The sequence below is a fragment of the Indicator indicator genome, chromosome 20 (assembly GCF_027791375.1).
Source record: "Indicator indicator isolate 239-I01 chromosome 20, UM_Iind_1.1, whole genome shotgun sequence".
Classification (NCBI taxonomy): domain Eukaryota; kingdom Metazoa; phylum Chordata; class Aves; order Piciformes; family Indicatoridae; genus Indicator; species Indicator indicator.
This window is the reverse complement of record NC_072029.1, coordinates 343,338-358,903: the sequence shown is the minus strand read 5'-3', so window position 1 is coordinate 358,903 and position 15,566 is coordinate 343,338. Positions and strand designations below refer to the sequence as shown.

The following is a 15,566-nucleotide window of genomic DNA, read 5'->3' as shown; positions in this document are numbered from 1 at the left end:
TCAACTCATGCTCTTATGTTATGGGAAATGTCAGACTGTGACATTTTAAATCCCTAACTATTTTCTCACTTCAGTCTTTTTTATTATTATTATTTCATTAATGTTGTAACAGAATTCTTGAGCACTGTAATGTTGAAAAGCTAATTTCCATGCCTTTTTTGCTCTAAATAAAATGGGCTCTGAGTTTATGGAAACTTTTTTTTTCCCATATATATTCCTGGCACATTTTGTGGTTTAAGGTAATTTGATTTTAGAATTCAGTCTACAATGGGAATTTAGTCTAATTCTGAAAAAGTTTAAAATTTCCTGGCTGCTTCTTTTCTACAGGAAAGGATCCTGAAATCATCCTGTTTGAAAATGTCAGCTATCTTGATCATTTATCAGATGTCTAAAGAAATAGATAATGCTAGAAGTGTAGTAACTGAATCAGTGCATGGCTAAGATATATCACTTGCTTTATACAATTGTGGCAGCTAGGTTAGCTGACATTAATTAAAAACCATGTTTTATTTGTTTACTACTGAAGACAAAAATTCTCTTAGCATTTACTCCCTAAGAAGCAGTGTTTGCAAAGGTTTGCCACATGTAGATCACAGCAATGTTTTTCTCTTAGCAGCTGCTATTCCTTAGCTGGTGCCCTGTACTATAAAGCATTATCTGGGGAATCAAGATGAGGTGGAAGCCAGATGTTGCTGTACATCGGAGGCCCGATCAGTTGCTTTTGCCATGAGGCCTTTTGACCAGTGGCTTTTCAGGCAAGAAAACCCAGTCACCTGAAAACTGGCTTGCACTTTAGTTCAGCCTCTGTATGTGAAAGATTTCAGCTCGATCCAGCTCAAGTGATGTGACTGGAAAATCTGGCACAGACTGGAGCATGTAGTTAATAATGGTCATGTAGATGGACCTGCAGTTGCACATAAGTCTTTGTTTCCTTAGTGCAGTTCAGAAACTGGGCTTCTCAGGTACTTTTGGAAGCTGCAAATCCTTGGATTGGGTATAGTTCGTTTAGATAAGGAGTTACATGGTGGAATAAACCAGTAGGTAGCCTAAATGGCTTCGCCTTTGCAGTGCTATCATAGAATTGTGGAATGATTTGGGCTGGAATGGACGTTTAAAGGCCATCTGGTCCAGCACCCTACAATGAGCAGGGACCTCTAGTTGTGGAGGATGTTAGCCCTGCATGTCTTCCGTACAGTCACGGGGCATGTTTGCTCCCTGTTAGCTGCCTTCTGCTCCTCCTGACATTGAAATCCCTCGGAGAAGGACCTGAAGCTTCTGCCACCATTATTTAAAATATCTTCCTATGGGCTGCCCTGCGTTTGGAAGAACAGTGTGCTGATCTGGTGCTTGAACATGTTCTGTAACCCCTCCCTGCAGTGGTGCTGCTGCTAGAGCTTGGCCCCTTGCCTGTGGCTGTTGTGGCCAGAAGCAGAGCTGGGCTCTAGTGCCACATAAAGTCTGCAGCACAGTACAGCAGCGAGCATTGCTGTGGCACTGCCTAAACAAATTCCCCCTGGACAAGCCGGGCAGGGCCTCCCACAGATATCCTCCACATCTGGATCTCTCAGGCAGTTGTGGCCTCCCAGGTTCAGAGAGCAATTTTCCTTTAGAGACCTTCAACACCTCTTCTAACTGCTCTCCAGAGAACAAGCACATTACCATCCCTCAGCTGAGCCTTCAGCACGTGGAGAAATGAGACATCCCAGCCACAGCAGCTTCCACTGCTGTGGCCTTTAAATTACACCAACACAAAAAAGCATTAGTTCTCCACCCCAATGCTGAAAACTTCTCATGTGCCAGGTATGCACCAACAAAAATTAAAGCAGCATGAAGTGGTGAAGAGGGAGGTGTAATCTGGTCAAATGGCATGTGTGTGTGTTAGGAGTGAGGCTCTTGCCTCTGTCGTTTCTGCTGTAGAATTCTCCTCCAGTGAGATGAGAGTATGACAGACGGGTTGGCCCTTCTTGTGAGGTCTCCAAGAGGCCTTGAGGATCACCAGTGTTCCACACTGCCTGGACCAAGTGTAACACCCTGATAAAATGAGACCAGTGAGGTCTATGCCCGGAATTTTCCAGATGTCAGAAATGATGCTGGAAGTAGCAGCATAAATGAAATTGCACTGCCTGTGTCTCTGAGGTCTTAGAGCAAAGAGCATCAAACAAGAGCAGATGTGCTATGGAAATTATATGGACAGATTTTAAAATGCACAGTGGTGGAGGAGGGTAGAGCTGGGAGAAGAGAAATGGAGTGTTTTGAGAAATACCATACGTGGAGTCAGCATCTCTCAGCTGGTAGCACAGAGAAGGCTGCTGCTGGTAACGTGGTTCTTGTCAGGGACTACTTCTGTGAGGATGTTTAACTTCCAAAGATGAGAAAGAAAAAAATCCGTCTGGCACACCATTCTTGGAGGGTTGCCAGCCCCTGCCCCAGAGATCCCCACCACTGCAGAGCACAGCTCCTTTTCCAAGAGCATGCAGCCTTCCTTTTAAAAGATGTCTTAATATAGGATAGTTTTGGAGATATTGCCAAAACTAACCCTGATGACGACTCTCCTGGCTCAGATTCTTTGTTACCTTTCCCACACTGTGGTTCAGTAGGGAAAAGACTGAACAGTTTATACGGAGCATGGAATCATTGAGCTTCAAAACAAATCATCCTAGCCTGGGTTTGAGGAGCATTTGGAATAAGAGAGCTAGCAATGAAAGAACATCCCCTGTAGACCAAAATCCTAGAGGAGCTGGCACCAGCCCCTAGGTAGCTGAGCTGCTCTGCTCTAGAGCTTTGAAAGGTGATTCAAGATCTCGTTCTGCATCTTGCCAGAAATGACAAAAAATAGTTACTCAATGAGAATGTAAGAGTTGTAGTATGCAATAGAGGAAAGGCTGGAATGGGAAGATTTGAGGAATCATTTTTATTGAATCCTTATCATTTAATGTTCCTCCAAACAATAAGGAGAAAGAAAAATGTGATCAATGTGCTATGTAGCAAGAGGAGACTGCATATAGGTATTAAGCTGGCTCATCTTCAGGGCTCTTTGGAAGGGTTAAGCTGAATCAGTTAAGGTGGCTGTAGACACGCTTACCAATTAATTGATCTCCTACTTGATTTATTTTACTTTCAAATTCAGTTTCAAGCTGCAATGCAACCAGGGCAAAAAGATCAAGAAAAACTTATGCAAAGATATAATTTATATGACCACATCTTTGTTTTGACCCAGCAGAAAGGTTTGTAAGGATAATTGCAGAACTCTCAAGGAAAAATTGCTCAAGGATCTCCAGGGAGAAACAAATAGAAAGTTGATTTACTTCACATCGCATAATGAAGGGGCCTGAGATGAAGTCACTGTGTGAAGCTGGCTTCAAGATTGCATTACAGATGAGATAATAAACAAATGGAAGGATGGAGCTTATTAGTTAGAGGCCTGCATGTTGCTTTTTTATTTCACTTATGAGTAGAATTAATATAGAGAAAAAACACTTCAGGTTTTAGTGTAATATCTGAAGCATCCAAAGTAAAGCCACAACTATGCCTTTCAGCAAAACTAGCAGTGGAGTCATAAGGAGTTCACTCTTCTGTGTTTGTGCCCTCTGTTTCTACCTTTCTTCAACACAGAATTATGGATTATTGCTGCTGCCATCCAAAGGAGGAGATGGCAGCCATGCTTTCCTTCCTCGAGCTGAGCTTTCTGAGCACGCAAGGATATAGGCCGTTAGCTTCTTCACGTGTGCACCAAGAGGTGGACAGAAGATGCCCAGGAAGTACTCATCAGAAGCTGAGCAGTGGCACAGCAGCTCAGCCTTCTGCAGAGCGCACAGACTGGTTTTCTGCACCACTGGAGTTCGTTGGCTGCAGCATCCTAGAACAGCCAGACCTTTTCAGGGGCACATTCAGCAGCATGCAGGTCTCTTCTGAACAGCTGACTTTGCATTGTCAGAGTCTTGCAGGTTAATAAAATTTGGCCCCAATTTCATGAAGACAGTAGAACTTTCCTCTGTGTATCCATGCATCCCTGAACCCCAAAACTCCCTAGTAAAAGCAGAGACCCAGTACGTATGGTTTGACCACCCCAAAGGCTGAACCTGACACGTGATTCGTTGTGTGCAGTGTTAATTTCTGTCTCAGCCCTTGGAGCAGGTGTGCTCGCGTTCAGTGGGGCCCTCGTCGCGTGTGACCGGGGGTAACAGCACACCTGCTTGCAGTTGCAGAAAAGTTAGGTGTCACACTGGCTGGGCTCTGTGCTTTCCTGTCTTGACACCCAAAGAGATGGGGAAATGATTCTGAGACAGCTGCTGCGTTACAGCATCACGAATCACACAGAGCCGGTGTTACATTCCCCAGGGGGAGGTGATTTGCCAGGAACTGATCCATGTTAGGGAAACACAGCACTGTGTAAATCACTTGCCCTCTATCTGTCTGAAAACAAGTCAGTGCTGTCAGCCCAGAACAATCAAAAGACAAACCCTATCTCTAATCTGTTCTGCTGACATCACATTTACTGTGTCTCAGCCTGTTTAGTATGTCCTGATTGCATTTTCTATAGATGTAGCTAACAAATTATCTCTACTCAGGGTATTTAGACCACACATTAGGAAATGAATTCTCAGTGTATCCTTCGTTTCCATGGTAGCTCCAGCAAAGGTCTGATTAAACTCATAAGCAACTTTCATGCATTCAGCTGCTAGTTTCCTGTAAGGCAGCAATTGCTAACCTTTGCTCTGCATAACTGCAGCCCTTACTGTTGCTATACTTAGTATTGCCTATCTATTTTCAGCCAAAATTCAGCTTCGACAGTTCAGGAGGGCTTGGGGCAGCTCTCCTCCCACAGTGTCGGTTTCCTCCCTGTAATAACTCTGAAGCTGTTGGGAACTGGCTGGTAAAGCGAGGAAGAAAGATTCTTTCCAAGGGTTAAAAAAGACAAAAATATCTCAGCAGAGAGGAATTACATGAAACAAAAGGTGAAAGAGGTTAATTTGGATCACATGTGGATATGTCTCCCAGCAGTTTTATTATTTCAGGGTTAAGTCCCCTAAAAGGATAGATGGAAGAACTTGAGGACTGGAAAACCAGGCTGCACATAATGATAGGGACTGTGAGATAATTCTACATCCGTACAATAAAAATCAGGCATCAGCTTGGTTTTCCATGTTTGTGTATCTTAAACAGCTGGGGATTGGGCATCAAGGCTTGGCAATTACTGGGAAACTGAAGATTCAAGCAAAAACAACAGAAGTAATATTTTTTTTCTGAAACACAGATAGAAGCAGGCTTCTGCCGTCTTGATTCTATCAGTGCACAACTCCTGCAGCAAGTCTAATTTCTTGACTTAAAAATAAACTTGGCTGCCAAAAAAGGCATCATGTAAAAGTATCATGCTGTTGTCCAAAGCACACTCTGTTGTCACTCTGCTTGCGTGTGGGCCAGGACAGGTCTGATGCTGCTGAAAACTAAGGTAGAAGTGGAAGGAGTCACACAACCTATGTCTAAGACATAGCTGGTCTCCACATGCAGAGGTCCCCATGCCAGGTTCTCTCCACCTCCAGTGTTCTGGCGATGCCCTCACAATTGAAACCTGGGATGGTGTTGCAGGTCTGAGAGCTGCAACCTGCTCTGCACAGTGCCCTGTACGGAAATAAGCTTGCCAGATCAAAGACCAAAGGTCAAAATGCCATATCCTCTGTAGCACCCTGATCTTTGGATGACCACTGCTGACATCAGGGTGCAGCTGCAATGCAGTCTATATGGTTCTTGGAAGACACTCATGATCCTGAGTGCCTGCTAGTTGAGCAGAAAACAGAGCATCCTAACGTCTCATCAGTCTTGCTGAATTTGCACTCTACCATCCTCAAGAAGGAACACAGCTAGACTGGTTAGCAGCAATAACTTAGCAGTACTCTGCCTCTGACAGGTTTTTTAGATTCTCCTGTCAAACAGACCCCTTTGTGCCCAGAGGCTTGTTTTTCAGCTCATTCCCCATGACTCCAAAAAGCTGCACGGTGAACTCATAATGAAACTATACCTTTTATGCTGATATGGCTAAAAAGCAGTTAAGACTGTACTGAGAATCACAGAATCAACCAGCTTGGAAAAGACCTCACAGATCATCGAGTCCAACCTATTACCTAATACCTAACACCTCCTGACAACTAAACCATGGCTCCAAGTGTCACATCCAAGCTTTTTTTGAACACCTTCAGGGAGGGTGACTCCACCACCTCCCTGGGCAGCACATTCCAGTGGCCAATTACTCTTTCTGTGAAGAACTTTCTCCTCACCTCGAGCCTAAACTTTCCCTGGTGCAGCTTGAGACTGTGTCCTCTTGTTCTGTTGCTGGTTGCCTGGGAGAAGAGACCAATCCCCACCTGGTTACAACCTCCCTTCAGGGAGTTGTAGAGAGCAATAAGGTCTCCCCTGAGCCTCCTCTTCTCCAGAATAAACACCCCCAGCTCCCTCAACCTCTCCTCATAGGACCTCAAGACCTCTCCCCAGCCTTGTTGCCCTTCTCTGGACATGTTCAGGTATCTCAATGTCCTTCTTAAATTGGAGAGCCCAGAACTGGACACAAGGTGTGACCTAACCACTGCTGAGTACAGGGCAGAATGACTTCCCTGCTTCTGCTGGTCACACTATTGATGCAGTAGCCAAAGTGCAGCACCCAGCACTTGGACTTGTTAACTCATCATGTAGGACTCTGCCCACTCATCCAGCCTGTCAAGGTCCCTCTGCAGAGCCTTCCTACCCTCCAACAGATCAACACCTGCCCCCAACTTGGTGTTGTCTGCAAACGTACCAATGGTGGACTCTATCTCCTCATCCACATCATCAATAAAGATGTTAAACAGGATTGGGCCTAACACGGATCCCTGGGGGACACCACTAGTGACTAGCAGCCAGCTGGCAGTGGCACCATCCACCACCACTCTCTGGATGAATGTTGCGTGTGGAAAACCTGTATTTGTTATTCTGTGGAGACTACAATGTCAGAATGTCAGAAGGTGTCAGCTATTTTAGGCTTCAGGAAGGGGGTGAATATTGGATTCCTAGTGATAATTGGTTCACAAGCACAGTACTCGATCCTATTGCTGGTATTTCAGCCAGTGTGAGTTTGATTTAGCAGATCTGGTGTGAGGAAGGTGGCAGAACAAAGGGAGAAGGGACAATTTCTCAGGGATACAGAAATGCTGGTGAACCGTAGCTGAAAAAGCATGGCCATTTCCACCCCACCCACCTCATTTTCCCCCTTTTTCCCCCCAAAGCCCAGAGCACCTGGGCTCTGTTGGAGTCTCCTCCCACCCGAGGTGGGGACACTTTGCCCTCCTCTCCCAGTCCCCGTTTTAATCTCCACCAGGAAAGGCAGAAGCCCTAAGCTGAGCCCATCTGGGCTGAGGATCTTCCACTCATCACTGGTGAGTACCCATGGTGTATACCATGTGACTGGGGGGGGGGACAAAGGCTGGGGGGCCTGGTGGCCCCCCAGCAAGGTAGAGCTAGGTTTGATGACTACTCCAATATCATCTATGAGTGCTGGCTGGCCCTCCTTACTGGGGCTGAGCTTCTCTGTGTGATATCTTGGCTGGTTGAGGGTCTTGCCTCATATTCTGGGATGGGTGCAGTAATGGTGGTGGTGGAGCAGGAGCTGCTTAGGTACGTTGGAGGATGGTGTAGAGGGAGCAGGAGCTGCTGTGGGGAGATGAGGGCCGGTGATGGTGGGGGAGCAAGAGCTGCTGTGGGGAGATGAGGGCCGGTGATGGTGGGGGAGCAGGAGCTGCTGTGGGGAGATGAGGGCCGGTGATGGTGGGGGAGCAGGAGCTGCTGTGGGGAGATGAGGGCCGGTGATGGTGGGGGAGCAGGAGCTGCTGTGGGGAGATGAGGGCCGGTGATGGTGGGGGAGCAGGAGCTGCTGTGGGGAGATGAGGGCCGGTGATGGTGGGGGAGCAGGAGCTGCTGTGGGGAGATGAGGGCCGGTGATGGTGGGGGAGCAGGAGCTGCTGTGGGGAGATGAGGGCCAGTGATGGTGGGGGAGCAGGAGCTGCTGTGGGGAGATGAAGGCATATTCTCATGAGGAATAGTATGATTATGGCTCCAATAGATTCCTGTATTATTGTTATATCAAAGCAGTACACACTTAAGGACAAAGGACTTCTAATTAAAAGTATGTGAGATTTCTTTTTTGATTTACTTGGCCTATGAAAATTAGAAGGAATTGTATAAAAAGAAACAATTTTTTTCCAATACTATTTAGAAGAATGGAAAATGCCTTGATAAATCTGGTTTTAAGAGGAGTGACAAAATAGATGCAGGGAGGAACTTATGATCATGATCATGAAAGTTGCTATCCCTTCTATGGATTAAGTGTTTTGTGAGAATGATCCTCTAAGCTAAATCTCTTGTTTTTAATATCAGAACTGCTTAGCCTGTCTACATTCAAAAGGTAAATCTCTGGGGAGACCTAATGGCAGCCTTCCAGTACCTGAAGGGGGCCTAGGAGAGGGATGGGAAGAGACTGTTTACAAGGGCCTGTGGTGACAGGGTTGGAGGCGATGGCTTTGAACTGGGGAGAAGTGGATTTGGATGGGATGTTGGGAACAGGCTCTTTGCCATGAGGGTGGGGGAGCACTGGAACAGGTTGCCCAGAGAGGTGATTGAGGCCTCTTCCCTGGAAGATACTCAAGGTGAGGCTTAACAGGGCTCTGGGCAACACTCATCTAGTGGTGGATGTCCCTGCTGACTGCAGAGGAGTTGGACTGGATGACCTTTTGAGGTCTCTTCCAACCCAGACAAATCTATGATTCTGTGATATTGCAGGAGAGCTGCTTCCCACGTAACTGCAAGCCCTGGTCTAACTACAGAATTTTTTCTCTGATATGCTGAGAAACAGTTTTATAATGTGGAATTTCTTACTGTAGCTGATGCTTACCATGAGAGGTGCACCCCACTCCCTGATCCATGCAAACTAGCACCCTGATCCATGAGGAGGTATCATTATGCTTGCACTATGCTGAGTGTTTGCCATGCCTATGGAGCAAATCCAAGTAGTACTGAATGAAGGAAGCTGTTGGGGAATGTTAAACTCATGTAGCAAAAACTATTTAGAACCTTTCCACAAGGAGGAAGAATGCAACTGGAATTTGTTGAAGAGGTTTTTGGTTTTTAAAAAAGAGCTGAACAAGAGGGAGCAAACTCATTCTTCTGCTGAAAGCTGCAAAAGTCTGTTGGAGGACTAGGAACATGCAGCATATTTCAAATGCCTCAGAGTTCAAAGCTTTCAAGTACACTGTATCTAGCCCAAGTAAGGAGTGGGGTATCCCTGTCCATGAGATGTAAGGGTAAAGGTGAGTCAGGAGGATGTTCCATGCTAAACAAGGATGCTTACTTCAGAAGAGTGTCCTAGCAGCTGTAGAGAAAACATGAGAGACTTTACTTTTGAGTCTTTCTTGTGGAGAAAATGGATGGGAAGGGTAAGAAGATTTTGTTGCCTATAGGAGTGCTTTGAAGTGAAGGGTCAGAAGCTGGAGTCACTTTATGAGCTGTAAAGGCATATTTAGAATGTCACAGACCTCTAGATCAAAGGACATTTTGTCTAAAAGTGTTTTCTTTCCACTTAGAGATGTGACTTTTTCAGAAGGCTTGAGTGCAACTGGATCAAGGTGTGTCTGTATGTGAAACTCTGCTGGAAGGTTGTAGTAGGTGAGACACTGTAGCATGCCACACAAGGGGAAAGGAGAGGAGAGACAGAGATTTTTTTTTTTTTTTCTGATGTAAGCTCCTAACTGTGTGGTGTTTCTGGACAATGTTTTCTTATGCAAAGAATTTCAGGAAAATGTAACAAGAAATATTTGGTTTAAAACACTGCAGTCCCAGTGTGATAAATTCAGTTGGCTTGACTGTGCCAGGGTAGATTGAGAAGACAGTTCAGATGCTTTTGTCAGGCTTACAATACAAGGGGCATCGCCATGCCAGACAGTTTGACATGCTAATGTGCTGATCTCTTCTGACACTCTGTGCGAGGTGTGGAGAATACAAACTGCTTTGTACTGATGAGGTTGTGGGGGATAAAGTTTCCTGTCCTGTGGGAACTTGGATGTGTCTTCTTCCTTTACTGTGCTTTGCCCTAGTGTGTATCAGAAGTGTAGTTTCCTTCCTTTAGTGAACAAAGAGCTTCCAATTACTGTTGTATCAGTTCCTGTGACAAGTCTCTGCTAGGGACAGGCTGTGGGCATGCAGTGGGAGAGAATGGGTCACCAGTGCCCTATAATAGATATCATGACCCATCTTTCACAAAGAGAATGGCACGTAGCTGCCAGACTCTTGCTGAAGTTGATGAGAAGCAAATCACCACCATCACTCCTTGGTGAGGAATGAAAAGAGATTATTAGTTGTGTGTTGGTTAGTATTCCTTGTTAACATCAGCAGAGTTGGTTTGTAGATCAGAAAAACAAAGCTAAACTATGGAGAAAAGCATCTCTATGGGAAGTACATATCTTAAGGTGCTATTTGCTGGAAGAAAAATCTGTTTGCTGTTTCTGTCTTGCTGCAGTTACAGAATGGATGTAACCCATGTGTTGTTCTCAAGTGTGATTTGTAAGTATTAGTCTGACTCCCTCACCTCTCTGAATTCTCAGTTCTTGGGAACTTACTCTGTAGGTATGAAGAACTTGAATGCTGTTCATTAGCTTAACAAGTGTTCATTAACTTCCTGATGGTGTTGAAGAGATGACAGTCACTTGTCAAGGACAGAATCCATGGAGTTCTTACAAAGTCCAACTCTCTATACAGGACTGTCAAAATAGATTGAAGGGCATCTTCAGATGGGCTTTCATTCAAAAAGACCATACAAACCACTTAGGCTGTTACTGGTGCTTTATCTGATCCTTATCTGACTTTGATACAATTAAACTCTTCATTTAACCAAGAGCTTTGTGCCTGAGAGAGGAGGTTGTGAAAATATTTTCCATCCAAGCTTGACCCTTTCTTCTGGCTGTTTTTTGCCTCTCCCTTGGAAGCCTGTAACCTCTTGCTGATAGTCCCTAGGCCATCTCTGGACTGCCTTTCCTCAGCCTTTTCTAGACGTGTCTTCCTTCTTTGGTAGGCTCTGTACTGTGAGTAATGCCTGCGGAACAGTTGACCTTGCAGGCCAGGCTGGGAACAGGTGTGCATGTTCCTGCTCCCCAGTCAGCTTCCCTCTTGTTTGTAAAGTTTCTTACCTTTTCCATTGTTTTTGTGTTCCTGTGGGGCTTTGGGTCGTTTTTGGTTTTTCTTTAGTAATCTATAGTTTGCTTTATTGCACAGTAACCCATTGCAAATAAACATATCAGCCATGTGCTTTGTGAAGAAAAAAGTTGATTTCCTGGACTCCCATGGAGTCATTTGAAAATCAAAACACTGCAGTGTTAAGCTGATGAGTTTACCTTCTTACATCTAAAAAAAAAAAGTAATTTGAAAGTACTGGTTCAGTGTCTAGCAGTAACTAATCATTTTAATGATTTTGCCAGCTGTCCTCATTTAAAAGGACTTCTAAAGAATTTGAGTTATAGCTCATCTCCCTTCTTTTATTTTCACAATTTAAGATTGTAAAAAAAAAAAGATCTAAATACAATAGTATACAAATAACTCCTATCTTGATCAGCAAAATTTATTCTCTTTCAAAAATTGCTCTAGAGTTTTTGGATTTTTTTAAAAGATCTCATTTTTTCCTGGCTGATATGTAATTACTATGCTTTGATAAGAAACAAAGTGCTAGTGAGCACATTCTGTCCTGTATACCTTATCAGCATTGGTGTAGAGTGAGCAGGCAGGAATTTTTCTTGGGGGCATGCTATTGGGTAAAGACTTACAGTTAATTTTCTTAGCCTGGTAGTAGGTTTCACAAACTTTTTGTCAGGTTTTAATTAAAGACAGACCTTAAACCCTCTGCTTCAAAATAATGTCTTGACATGAGAGACATTGTCTTCTAGCTTGGTGTTAGCACTGCAGTCTTCCTCTGTTTTGGTCTATCAGCCACGACTCCTTTATCTTTTGAGTCTGCTTTTCCAGCTTTGCTTTTGCTGACATGCTCAGCCCTTTCGTGGTTTAAAACAAAAGCAAGAAACAATTCACTGAAACAGCTGATAACATTCTTTTTCTTACTTGCCCTTCTTTGCAGTCTTCCAGTGAGAGAAGTATTCCTGGCAGAAGATAGCCCTCCTATTAAAAATGAGACTTTGACTTAGCAACAGACTGTATCATCTAATGCTTCCCGTCGTCCATCCCAGTTGTTGCTTAAAACAAGTTGTTCCTCCTGATATGATCTAACCAACAGCTCTTGATGTAAAGTTTTTTATACTCTTCTGCCGCTTTACTTGTGGAACGTTGCCTGTTCAGAGCTGCCACTACATCAGCACAGGAGTAGGAAATAGGCTGTGTGCTGCCAAACCAGCCTATAAGGCTGGTCTTCAAACAGATTCAGCAGCAGCAGTATGTGGAATCATTCTGGATTGAGCCTGCTTCACGATGCTCCCACTTGATAAATGGGAACAGATGAATAACACACAACCTGCTGCATTTTCTGTAACTGACTGAAGTGCTTCCAGTTATGTTCTAGATGGTCAGTGTGTGGCAGCTTCTTTAACCAGAAGTGACTTTTCTTGGCTACTATGTGTTTTGCATATAGTTTTCTCAGGTGTATCTTGTCCCAAACCCATAGAAGAGAAGGTAGTAATCTTATTTCTACGTATAATTCTGGTAGTAATTAAAAGACTTGCACAAACCAATTAACCAAAATGTGTCTCCAATGTCTTTTAGACAGGATAAATGGCTGTTTGCAGACTTTGGGAGGCAGGCAACTGCATATACAGGGGAAAGGCAGAGAAGGTCTTCACTGGGGATGTGGCCATGGAGAAGGGATGTGCTTGGATGCTTTGCAGCAGGCTGGCGTGAGCTGTGTAGCACACACCTGCAAAGCACCAGGCCTGTGCTGCTTTTCTGTGAATAAAGCCAAGTGAAGAAGGCAAGAGGAGGGTTTGGGAACGGGGGACCTGCTGCTGTTTGTGTTGTGACGTTTCACATCCCTCTTACCTTCAAGCGAGTGTTCCTGTTCACTTTGTGTGCCTTCTGTGTAAATTGGAAACCTCACTGACTTTCCATGCTTGCACTGAGAACAGGCAGGTTGCTGAAGTAACAGCTCTTGGTTAAACAGAGCCTTGCTCTTGGGGAGTAGAGTTGCTGCTTTTCCCATACTGCAGCACTGTTCTGGGCACTCTGTAGAGCTCAAAGGGCTTATTTGTTTCTCGGGCATGTTGTGAGGCTGATCTCCACGGTGAGGAGAGCTGCTGCAGTCCCTCCGTGTCCCAGCACGTTCCTGGCCTTGCAGCACTGGATGGGTGCTGTGGGCCTGGCCAGCTTGCAGACTGGCCTGCATCAAAGGCCTGGCTTGCTCCTGTCTGAATGCTAGCTTGAAACCTCTCTCTCCTTCCAGATGTCCACACAGAAGCAGTTCAGGCAGCCCTTGCTAAACATAAAGAAAGGAAAATGGCAGTCCCCATGCCATCAAAACGACGTTCATTGGTGGTCCAAACATCAATGGATGCCTACACACCTCCAGGTGAGCATATCTCTGTTTTATGAGAACTGTCTAAATGTTTCCTTATGCTGCTATGAATTAGCAATCCACCTGCAGAGATGGTAATGGAAACAGCATTTTAAGTAGACTGGGCATAACCTTGAGGTATGTTTGAAGAGAAGGGGAACTGAATGGTTGGGAAGCCAGCTGGGGCAATTCACATGGTTGCTTTGCCCTTGGGGGTACCTCAGCTTGCCTTGGGCCTTTCAGTCTGATGAGGACCTAACTATGGACAGCTTTTCATACCTTCTGAGACTCAAAGTTTCTAGTTTATTCCCTAACACTATGATGGAATGTTGTCTTTACAATTAGTTGTGCCATTCCTCTTAAAATTCATCTGCTACTAGACTGTGAAAAATACCTCCTGCATGCTCACAGGTGCTGAATCCAGCTGGCACTCATAAGAGGTGGGATTGCTGCAACTGGAAGAGTTTTTCACAGGCTGTGTGAATGAGCTTGGGAAAGTATTTTGGGTATTCTGTATTCTTAAACATGGCTGGAGATCTTCAGAAAGTTCTCAAACCACATTACAAAGGCAGACTTTTTAATTGTCCTGATTTTTGTACAGTAATCCACAAGCCATGGGCTTGGAGACAGCTCGCTCGGTGCACCATTAGCAGTTCACTTTGTTTCAGGGCTTTCAGTATTACAGACTTTGAAAATTCTATTTGCTTACCTTCATGAGTTTTTCTTAATAGAGTTCTCTTTAGATCTGTAATATGAATGTACCTTACTTCTGTTAAGAAACCCCCAGAGCACTGCATGTTAACAGGCTGTTTTTAATTACTAGATACTTCTTCTGGTTCAGAAGATGAAGGCTCCGTACAAGGCGACTCCCAGGGAACTCCCACCTCAAGTCAGGGGAGTATAAATATGGAACACTGGATCAGTCAAGCGATCCATGGCTCTACCACGTCAACCACTTCCTCCTCCTCAACACAAAGTGGAGGCAGTGGTGCTGCACACAGACTAGCTGATGTTATGGCTCAAACACACATAGGTTAGTAAGCAGATATTGTGAGTGTGGACAGTTTAACATTGATTTTTGTCCTTCACGTTCAGCTGATGCTGCTCTGTGAAGTCTTACAAAAGTCTTCCCTGTGTTTTTTTATAAACTCTTTCTCTGTTGCATAGATTACTGTTCCAGAACCACCTCTCCATATAGTCTGCATCCCCTCTTTTTTGCTCTGAGTGTAGCTTGAAGTAATACCTGTATTTTCAGAGAAGTAATTCTCTCACCATGGTCTGGAATTGCTGAATTGCAGTCAGGGGAAGAATTTCTATTGTATTCTTAAATTCATAATAAATTAATAGCTTAGAACCTTGTTTTAGATACATACACACTTCTGAACACATTAATCATTGCATTTGGTTATTTTCTCTGACTTCATCTTGAAATGCTGGAGGAAATTATAGCATAGAGAATTAAATTTATCCAGACTCTAGAAGGCTGCATTACTCATTCACCAAATCTTAATGTGTCTTTAAATATAGCTTCTTTATAATGTGCCATTTCAGTAATTTTAAACCTGGCATGGTAAGTCGTCTTTTATAATCACTGAGTTTGTGGTAAATAATAGAACATTGATAGAGCTAAATGAAAATGGCAGTGTTCTGCAGAAGGGGAAGGACGCTGCTTCTTTTACTTTTTGTCTTGTTGTTACTGGCTAGAAAGATCTCTCCTTTGAAGGAAGCAGTTAAGTTACCTCAGTGTATGCATATTTTTTTGTTCTGATGATACCTTAAATTGCATCTCTAATTGGACAGTAGTGGTAAGGCAGCAATTGTAAAGGTCATTTGGGAACAAAACACGAGTGATACCTACTAACACATTGAGACTGTGATCTTAAGGTTACCATCAGTTATGGTTGCCAAGAGCACTGGAAATGTGAGAGAAACTGGAAAGATGGTAACTGTAAGATGTGTTTCTTCATGGGTGAGCTGCGTTCTGTAAGAATTCGAAATTGTCTCT

At 44.2% G+C, this 15,566-nt stretch overlaps 1 protein-coding gene across 1 annotated transcript in view; it reads left to right on the top strand.

The window, feature by feature from the left end:
• DIP2C (disco interacting protein 2 homolog C) overlaps positions 1 to 15,566 on the top strand; it is a 235,832-nt gene that overhangs the window by 139,986 nt on the left and 80,280 nt on the right. Inside the window, exons 5-6 of the mRNA XM_054389931.1 lie at positions 13,451 to 13,576; positions 14,385 to 14,594. Of these exons, the coding sequence (XP_054245906.1) occupies positions 13,451 to 13,576; positions 14,385 to 14,594 (336 nt within the window). The remainder of the gene's footprint in view (positions 1 to 13,450; positions 13,577 to 14,384; positions 14,595 to 15,566) is intronic.